At 36.5% G+C, this 10,588-nt stretch overlaps 1 protein-coding gene and 1 long non-coding RNA gene across 3 annotated transcripts; one reads left to right on the plus strand and one right to left on the minus strand.

The window, feature by feature from the left end:
- Positions 1-421: 421 nt before the first annotated feature.
- Positions 422-3,649, minus strand: LOC132607535 (uncharacterized). Its single transcript, XR_009570301.1, has 3 exons — positions 3,309-3,649; positions 2,161-2,208; positions 422-840 (listed from the first exon to the last, which is right to left on the minus strand). It is a non-coding gene; the product is annotated as an uncharacterized LOC132607535 (long non-coding RNA).
- Positions 3,650-5,390: 1,741 nt separating this feature from the next.
- Positions 5,391-9,493, plus strand: LOC132639520 (uncharacterized). 2 transcript variants are annotated; one of them, XM_060355971.1, is made up of 5 exons: positions 5,391-5,874; positions 6,392-6,444; positions 6,934-7,095; positions 8,457-8,558; positions 8,660-9,109. In XM_060355971.1, the coding sequence occupies exons 1-5, from the start codon at positions 5,688-5,690 to the stop codon at positions 8,786-8,788; spliced, it is 633 nt and encodes a 210-aa protein (XP_060211954.1). In that variant the 5' UTR covers positions 5,391-5,687; the 3' UTR covers positions 8,789-9,109. The 2 variants fall into 2 exon arrangements, with proteins under 2 accessions (XP_060211954.1, XP_060211948.1); XM_060355965.1 differs by lacking the exon at positions 8,660-9,109 and adding an exon at positions 9,178-9,493 and having other exon boundaries at positions 5,397-5,874.
- The last annotated feature ends 1,095 nt before the right edge of the window (positions 9,494-10,588 follow it).

A 10,588-nucleotide genomic window follows, 5' to 3' on the forward strand; every position in this document is an offset into this window, starting at 1 on the left:
ATCTGAATGGTTCAGACCTTAAGTCATTAAGTGTATTTGTTTGCATTAAGATCTAAGCACTTATTGGGTCTGAATAGGTCTTAATCATTAAGATCTTGAACCAAGTCTTAATATCATTAAGAGGTATTTTTGTATGGAACTTTTTTATCACCAGCTCTAATCCCAACCCCAAACCCAACCCTCCACTTCAACCGCACCCCCACCCACTCTCCACCCCAACCCCACCCATCCACCTCAACCCCACCCCACTACCCACCTACCTTCCACACCAGCCCCCCACTCTCGACCACTCCCTCCCCACCACCCCCACCTGTCACGACCTAACCTCGTAGGCCGTGACTAGTGCCCAATTTGGGCACCCAGACACATCTATCAAATGCTATCTCAGATTTTATTAACTGCATTCCAGTATATAGCAGAAGCCGACAAGACTATATTTTAAATTTAGATAATTTCCAGAAAAATTTCGGCAGAGTTTCCTTTGTTTTACGGACTATCCAATATACCCTGCGCACAGAAAATACCAACAAAGGCCACACAGGGCCAACAAAGCAACATTTAAACATATGCGGACCGGCCGCCGCAGCGAATGGGATCGCCCAAACACAACATATACATGCATTCATACAGGAAGACCCCCAACCCACAAACATGTCCACAAACCTCTTAACAGACCGACAGAATCATATGACGGGACAGGGCCCCGTCGTACCCCTGAGTGACGTACATTTATACAATAGCAGGAGACTGTACCAAAAATATAGGCTCCGGATAAGAGAGCGCCTCAGAATAGCAGAATAAGATCCTAAGCGGGCGGATCAGCGAACCTGTCGTATGTACCTGCGCGGCATGAAAATGCAGCCCCCGAAGAAAGGGGGTCAGTACGAAATATGTACTGAATATGTAAAGCCTGAAGTAGAGAAACCAAAATCATAACCGGAAACAGAACGAACAGAAAGGAATGCAAAAATCCAGAATACCAAATGCATATTTCAAAACATAAGGAATGTGTACAGAAACATATGCCATATCATGCCCGGCCCCCGCCAAGGGACTCGGTAGACAGAACGTGGTCACCCTCCCGACGCTGGTGCCACAACACATAAGGATCAGAATAGGGGATAACCCCATAACATAGCATGTCATGTCAAATGGCCATATCAGATCATATCATATCATATCAAAATAGTGTACATGGCACAGCATACTCCACAACCCATGTACACGTATACCTGCCCCCTCACCATCGAGGCACGGTGAACAATGCAGAGGAATACGCTTGACAACATATCCTGGCCCGGGCTCAGTGAAGGAAACATTGAGACATCCACGAGTGGAGTAGTGAGAAACTAATGCAATATGAGACATAATACATTTTGCAAGGACTCGATGGAGTATTCCGAACAACAACCGTATTAATGAAACCGCACGATAGTCACGGTGCGTATATTTCGGATAACAAAAATAGATTATGTGATAATAGTCTTCTTGGGACCATTTCCATATTCCAAAATAATTTATAAGACTCAATAGAATAACTTAAACAAATGTCATTTAGTAGTCAGAAGAGTAGTTAAGACGTTTCCTTTAAAACTTCTCAAAATAGGTTAAAATGCAATAAGAGTGAAATCGAGCATAGTGGGCCCACCTCGGGTCAACTAAAGTGATAGGCTCAATTTACGTACATTAAGTCTATAGAGTCATCCCTGGAGATCTTCGAACAATCTCCTAACTTTCCAAGCAATTTGTGTAAACTTACCAAATTCTTTCAAAAGTCGTCCGAATTACATAAAGGAAAGTCGCGGGACCCACGGACTGGTATTGACCCGAGTCGGGCCCGCCTATGGAAAATATACTCATTATATGCCATATAAACTTCTACAAAAATATTGAAGCAATCCGAGCCTTTCTGTGAAAGATATGGCGTTCACAAATTACGAAATTCTTTAAAGTGAAACCTTTTTATGCAAAGTTCGAAAAGCGATTATTTCAAAGACATAATGGTTCATATTTCATCAAATCATACATAAGAGTGCCAAGGAATATATATAAGGATCATAACGTACTCGGATTTCGAATTTAGAATTTCCTCGAGGCTCGTAATGTAGCCTATTGAAAACTAAGGCATGCCAAAAGAAAGAAGGGTTGCGTTTTACATACCTGTCGACGACTATCCGTGAATCCCTTTTGCCTCGTTGCTCTTTTCGCCTATTTATATAAAAGTGACGTTATCGTTAGTAACTATATTTTCTAGTTCGCCACTCTATAGTTCATTCTTCTATAGGACCTACATTCCAGTCTATATATATGTTCTCACTTAAGTATTCTATTATCTAACATTTTGGCGAAAATTCGGCAGCACTTCCCCTTATAGGTTCACCTATCCAAATTTCCAATTGTGTTCCTGTAGACACAGAAATACCAGCAACAATACATGGGCACACTTATACTTTCAATTCCTTCAATCCAATAAAAAGCAACAATATGATCGTATCAACACAATTCCAACTTTAACTTTCCAATCTTTTCGCCATATAGTTCGGGACAACAACAACTATAATTCTACTTAAAATTAACTATCGTGCTTGATCAAAAATAACTCCTGCTCACGGCCCAAAACAACAACATAACATTACCATTTACAATTTCTTGTGATCAACACTTATCTATCAAGTTTACAAAAATCGCAATAACTTGCAATTGTCCAACTCCAACCAAACAACAATAACACGTTTAGCAACATTGTCTATATAACCGCAAGAGACTATATTAATAACATACTAACTCCTACAACAGCCCATAACGACTTCAACTCCACTTTTTAACCATCGATGTCTTCATTCTTATTTTAGAACCCATGACAACAACAATCAACATTCAAACTAAATTAGCCCATCCATTTACATAAAACAGTCCACGGTTGGATTGTTTTTCCCACTTCCACATATATCATTTCTTTTACATCTTAACTCACATATTTAAAATGCAAACAATACACCACAATGTCCATAACAATCAACAACTAAAGTATCACATAAAACAGTCCATTAACTCCTTAAATCAACTCCTACACGGCTTCAACACAACCACATACAAAATTTCATAATTTTCATTCCTTTCAAACACACTACATCATTCAAACCATCCTTAATACATGTACAAGAAATTCAAACATTACTTCACATAAGCCCTTCACACGGCTAACTTTAAATTTCAACAACAACATTCAATACCAACATGCACCATTTTATACATATTCACAATGCATCCAACTCATTCTAAATGTAAAAGAAATAACCAATTCTTACCTTGGATACTTGGCTCCAATTTGTGTCTTAAATCTTTATACTTATTCTTGCTTCTCCACCTCTATCTCCTTGTCTTCTCCTTAGAATTTTTACTAAGCAACAAAACTGTTTTTTTTTTTTTTAAAACCCCAATCTAGCCGTGAGCAGCCATGGCACTTTTTTTTTCTTGCTCTTGAGCTTTGTCTACCAACAAATGACTTGAAAATGGTCATTTGCACTACATCCAATTAAATATATATATATTTCCCATATTGCTACACGTATTCCCCCTTTTGATGACTCACTTTTGCACCTTGTTTTGTTAATTTCCAGATTTTGATTCCTTTATTTTTTATTTTATTTTTATTCGGGTGGGGCCCACATGGCCCCTTAAGCTTAATTAATTAATGAAGTGATTTAAATTTTAATCCCACTTAATAATCTAATCATAGTTAATTTACCCCTAATCTCCAATAATATCTTTATATCAATAAAATTTATACACAATTTATGTTTTAATTAAAATTGAAAATTAACGATTTCTATTTCGTATCCGAAAATAATTCCGACACCCACTATCTGTAGAAAGATCTCAGGGGCGCCTTTAACTTGAGTCGATTTGCTTGCAGATAATTCGTCGTATAAATGTACGGGGTATAACACCACCCCATCACCCCCCCAATCCCATACCACCCACCGCTACTCCTCACCACCAACCCCTACCCCACACCACCCACCCCCATTCCCCACTACCCCACCTCCCACCTCCCACCTCCCACCATTAACCCCATCCCACCCCCACCATCAACCCCTACCCCACACCACCCATCCCTACCTCCCACCACCAACCCCAATCCCACCCCCACTCCACACCAACCCCACCCCTATTACCTCCCACCTCTCACCCCAACCACCCACTGCCCACTCACCCTTTCACCGTCACTCACCACCCACCACAACTACAAAACATCTCCACCATTACTAGTGAACATAAATGTTTCATTTTTTTAATAAAATAATATTTTATTTTATTAATTTTTTATTTATTTTCTACTATTTAGTTACTTTTTAATTTGAATTGTGTATTTATTATGTTTAAATAAATACATTATGCACATTCGAATATTGAAAAACAAACAGTCTTAATCATTCAGTGTTCAGACCTAGAAATAACGTCTTAATCATTCAGATGTGCATTCAGATTCAGACGTCTTAATATTAATGAAAACAAATGAGGCCTAAAACATATCTTATCTCCTAACTTGCACAACATTAATCATTTTGTACATTTTTTGGATAATTTGAGAACTCCTCAGGTTTGGATATTTATCTTCGGAACACTAACATCCTTTGTGGTTTACAATATTACGTTACCTCTCATATTTTAACTTTTTTAGTCTTAATTATTTTATCATTAACATATTATTTTAACATTTTATATTAATGAAAAATATGTTAAAAGACTTGTTCAAAAAAAAAAAAAAAAGATAAGTAAGCGAAATATTATGAACCACAAGGGATATTAACGTTATGAAGTCAAATCAGAGTTCATGTATCTCATGCGCTCTCAACCTTGGGAATGAACTGCATTTCAAATTATCTAGTACACTCTCAATCAAAATATGCTTAGCTTTCATAAGATTTTTTCAAAAAATGGGAAGCATTTTGCTTAGCCAAGTCGATAAATTGTGATTTTGAAGATATTTAGGACTTGGACATAAAAAATATTAGTAACTTTTTTTCGGAATAACTTTTCATTTTATTTAAAAATCAATGTTTAGTCATGAAAATTCTAAGTTAAAATTGTATTTCAATTTGAAAAACACTTATGACTTGTTTTTCATCTCACTTTTCACTTTTATAATTATATTTAAGCACATAACATATTTTTCATTTCACTTTTCACTGTTATAGTTATACTTAAGTATTGTAAAAGATAAAATCAAACTTAACTTCATTTTCAACTTTAACTCCATAAATCTCAAATAAAGTAAAAAAGAAAAATATTTGAAAAAGAGTGACTCAAGTTATTTTTATCGAGCAGAGGTGGCAAAAAGGTTTAAAACCAATCACATTAGTACCACCTTTCAATCACAATAGTCCAAAGATCATTAGACTCCGAAGACAATTTAAAATCATATTTTGCAAGAATCCCAAAGAAACTTCAAAATCAGTACTATAACTTGTTCGCAAAGGAATACTCCCATTAAAGAAGTCTTAAATCCGATCAAATTATGAAGGCAATTTTTTTGTACGTGTATGAATAAAGTCAATTGCTAACATTGCATGCGTGTTGTGTAGGACCCTTTGCAGTTCAACTCAAAGAAGCTGCTCTGAAATTTCCTTCTCTCTCCCCCTCAGAGTCTTCAGTTTCCCAAATTTGTTGTTTGGGTCTTTAGAATGGGATCATCATACGATTTCAGGAACAGAACTGAACCGCCTTACAGTACGCAATCCCCCATGTACGGCCGGCCGGCAACCACTGCTCCCCATCCGATATACGGACAACCCTCCAGCCTCTATCCTCGGGTCGGTCAACACTCAGGCGGCAACCGTAATCCCTCTTTTTACCCCACATCGTCCACTAGTATGTCTTCTCTCTTTCATAGTTCCCTCGGTATAAGTAATGGTAAAAAATATACTTAGAATTATCACTTTTTCGCAAGTTTCATATTCACTCGTTTCTTTTTTCTACCTGAACTATCACAATCTATGTATTAAAACACCCATAAGCCAACTATTCAGCTGTTCCTTTTTCCTACTTGAACTATCACAATCTATGTATTAAAACACACTTTGGGCCAATTATTTAGTTGTTCCCTTTTCCTATCTGAATTATCACAATCTACTCAACTAGGTGTGTTTTAATACATTGATGGTGATAATTCACGTGGGACAAGGAGCAGTTGATAGTTGGGGTGTGAAACTAGTTGGGGTGTGAAACTGGCGAAAAAGTGATATTTCATTTGTGTTTTTGACCATCATCTTTACGTAAATGAAATATGTGTTCTTGAGCCAATGGTACTTTTATCTGTTTCGATGGCTAATCATACTTATCATACTTGGGGATGTGATTATTGAACTGTTGAAATCTACTTTTGCAGCGGGAATCGGCATCAGAGTTGCTATGAAACCAGAATATCGGATTAGGCCTCCGGTATGAAACCTGTGGTTGTGTTGTATTCACTAAACCGCCTCTCAGATTCACCTTTTGACTATTTCATTTTGCGTTAATGTGATTAAGGGCGTGCTTGATCTTTGAGTTCTTAATTTCTGTGGTCAAAGAAGTTTATGGTCCTAATGTTTTATTTACCTTCAGAAGTTTTTTGGTTAGTCATTACCCTATGGGAAAGCTTCTCAGGATCAGTGCTTGCACTATAACTATGTTAATTCACCATAGTTATAAGGGATAGACTGCGATAAGATTGCATATTAATTAACTATATTTAAGTGATAAACCATTATGTAGAAGACACATGTAATACACATATTGATTTGGTACATGCGCCAGGTGTGCAGAGGTATTTCTATCCAAACTTGTTCGTGATCGCGATATAGTTAGTTCATTAAATGATTGACAGCTGCCACCAAATTTGAAAAACATATTTGGACCTGACATAGTTTTCTGTATTTTTGGTTCTTATAGCCTCCGTTGTCCCCACAAGTAGGAGACATTCCTCGAAGCACATTTCACTTTGATTTTGACCTTGAGAAGAAGATTTTAGCTGAAGCACAAAAGGAAAGCCAAAACTGGAGCAGTTTAGGTCTGGAAAATCTTCCATCCAGAGGGTCACACCAAGCTTCTATGGTCAGTTCCATTTTATGATTGTGTTAATCTTTTTTTTTAGTTTAAACAGGTGTGTTTTCATGTGAATCTACGTTAAAACCTGTAATTTGCTGCTCGTCAGAAAGAGTTTAGTAGTTGGGTCGTGAAGACAGATGTGTAAATTGAATATTCCACTGGTGTATGGTCTCTTTGTTTCCATCTTAATGATTGTACGAAGAACTCATCCCAAAGTGAGAAAAAATTGGAGAAGAAGTCGAGCTGTTTGTATTTTGTCTGTAGCAAACAGATGGAGGTGGTAACATCTTACTGTTAAAGTAGCTCGAGCAGAGGTAATATATCTAGTTAACATCATTTATCCCCTAAAGGGCAGTTTTACACTCCTCTCTATAGAGGTACATGTTCGGAAAACAATCAACTTTTAAGGTGCAACTCTTTTTTGTTTTTCGGGTAATAAGAAGTTAATTTTAGCTACTGTTTGCTCTGCTGATTCCTTATCTAAATTGAAAATGATAATTGGAGATTCAGCTGTTTGCTAGTCAGTTCGGTTCAACCATCTTAGATGACAACAGTGGCACAATTTCAGTCCCTGTTCAGTTGAACTCTTAGTTATTCTAAGCAATGCCAACAAAGCATTCCCAAGAAAGAATACATGAAGGACATGGATGAAGCTAACTGTTGTGTTTGGTGTCAAGATCATACATAGATCTATTTCTGAGTATATCTTTAACTATTGTCATTCTGCTTTACTTATCTGCGGAAAAAAAACTTTTCTCTATTTTGTTACCTCAGTTTACTTGCGACAAATGACTGTGCTAGTGTTAACTTCAGTTTATACTTTCCTATCTATGACCTGTATGACATGCAGTTGATCCTGAACTTGGACAGTGCCCAAGAGATTGTTCTTTAACAACGTAGTCTATCATGCTTAGCTAAGTTGATTTGATGTTATGATAATGGATGTCTTATTTCAAGTTTCATGCCTTCTTTTCTATGACCCGTGCATGGGAAAAATGTTCATTCTCATTCCTCCTTTAGAAGTTTTCAAATCCTAATTGCTTTTGGAAAAGAAAAAAGAAAAAAGAAAAAAAAGTGCCTCAAAATGTGTCCATCCTTTGACATACTTGGAATATGTTAGGATATATGATTGATATGTTTGTGTGGCCAATAGCTTGTTGTTAAGGGTACATCATGTGCTTTTTTTTTTTTTTTTTTTTTTTTTTGCAACTGTGCTTTGAAATTTGCTTTTGCTGATACTTCCCCTCTAGGTATCAGATTACAGATTGTTTTGCCATAAAAAAACTGATGTGATTTCAGTTTCTCTGCCTGTACAAGATGCTGATCTGGCATAGATTGGCTTAATGTTTTATTTAATTTGAATATAGGCATCCTCTGGGGATCCTGTTATGAACAAATACATTGCATTGGGTCTCAACAGAGAGGCTGTGCCTCTTGCAGTTGCAAATTATGGAGACAATCCAACCAAGGTATTCTTTGTCGCATTACATGATTCTTGTATTTTAATTATCTGCATGTTATTTCAGTCATTGCATGCGCTATTTATAATTTCTAGCTCCTTGTGCTCTAGGGGACAAGCGGCAGTTTGGGTTGTAGCAGCAATCACTTATTTTTTAGCTATGCTTTTTGGACTGCAATTAAGAGGGCCTATGAGCTTGGACATCTAGATGATCTAGAGAAATCACTCCCACATTATTAATGATAATTTCTATTTATCATACTCTGCACCAGATGGAATGACCTAGTATTTGTTTATCAATGGTCTTAACGTATTGAACATACAAGTATTTTAAACTATATAAGAAGAACAATTTGTCAAGTAGCAGCCTTTTGCAGTCTGAAAATCTAGAAATTATTTTATTGAAGCTTATTGTAAATGGTAATAGATATTTAACTTTGATACTCGAAAAGCATATCATGTAATTTATTTGGGATGGAAGGAGTAACAAACAGTGTTACTAATTATTTGTGTTATTGCACTAAGAGAGAGCCTCTGTCTAGTAAATGGAACAATTCATCTTTGAAATTTTTTCAAACAGTATTGCCATTTTAGAATGAGGAAAGATGATGTTCATCAACTTTTTTCAGGTCAAGGAATTTGCTGATGGGTATACTCGCTTGAAAGAAATGGGATTCTCATCAAATAGTGCTGCAGATGCCTTGCTAATTAATGACAATGATACAAGCAAGGCAATCCCACATTTACTAAACAACCCATCTTAATAATACCCGGAGACGTGATGCTATTGTAAATATGTTATAATGTTTAGATAATGATTTTTTCAAACTTGTGCAGTTAGAGACCATCTTCTGATATCCTGGTTTGTAGTAAATTAAGTTAGGATATACTCAGTTTGGTGTTTAAAACAGTTAGTTAAAAAGTTGCTGTAGTCTGATTATTGCTTCCCCTGCATCATCTTTACCTCCGCCATTCTTGTTAACTTACATTGCTTTGCTTTATCGAACACGTAATCTTCGAGTACACTTCCTTCCCCATCAGGAAAAAAAAAAAGGAAATGATGTCTTGCATGATCGAGAAAGAATCAAATGTTCATTTCCACTGTAATATAACGAGGTTGGAACTGGTTAAACCTTGGAGATGGTTACTTATGGTTGGGCCTCATTGTTCTTCTACATGCGCAAACAGGTACAAGGAGAAAATCTGGTAATTCAAAATCATTGCAGGCTGATGAAATCAAAGGATAAATGGTCTTGGTACTTCTATTTTGCGAACTTGATTCTGGCTAGTACGGGGTGGAATAATGGAAGACAAACATTGCTTCTTAATTTCCTTGGTATTTGACATAATATTATACCCCTTGAGTCTCTAAATTGGGATGAACTAAGATCTGTGTGCAGTATCAGGACTCCAGTATAACTACAGAATATTAGCTATTATATTGCCTTGGAATTGGATTCCAAGGCTCAATTCGTATCTGCTCTTCAGATTTTTTTTGTTTAAGTTCCAATGGAATCACCGTTCTGACATCCCTGCATCTTCATTTTAGTACTTTATCACAAAGCTGATTTTTCTGCTTGGATAGTCTATTAGTTTTGAGTTTGTCAAATGCTGATTTTTTTAGTGAGAATATATCTTACTTAATTTTGGACTTCAACTCATTTAAGTGCTTTAATTTGCTAACAAATCTCGCTGGCAATATTCCTGATCTCAATTTCCCCATCAACTAAGGGAGAAAAGATAGTGGGATAAATCAATCAATCCCGTGGTTGAACTATGCTTGCGAATTCTCAGGTGCAATATATTTAGGAACAATGTTTGTGCTAACTTTGCTACCATATCTATAAGATGATGATTTGGAAATGAGTTTTGACTCAGCAGCTTAGCACAACCTAGAAACATGAAACAAGTGGACAAGACAAAAGAAGGGATTGACACAAAGAAAGTACGAATTAACATAAAGAGTGAATATAAAGTAAAGATGAATGAAGGGTACAATAAACGGACGAAATTGAAGGAATCTATTCTCTGAAGTCATGT

Source organism: Lycium barbarum, chromosome 1, assembly GCF_019175385.1.
Source record: "Lycium barbarum isolate Lr01 chromosome 1, ASM1917538v2, whole genome shotgun sequence".
NCBI lineage: Eukaryota > Viridiplantae > Streptophyta > Magnoliopsida > Solanales > Solanaceae > Lycium > Lycium barbarum.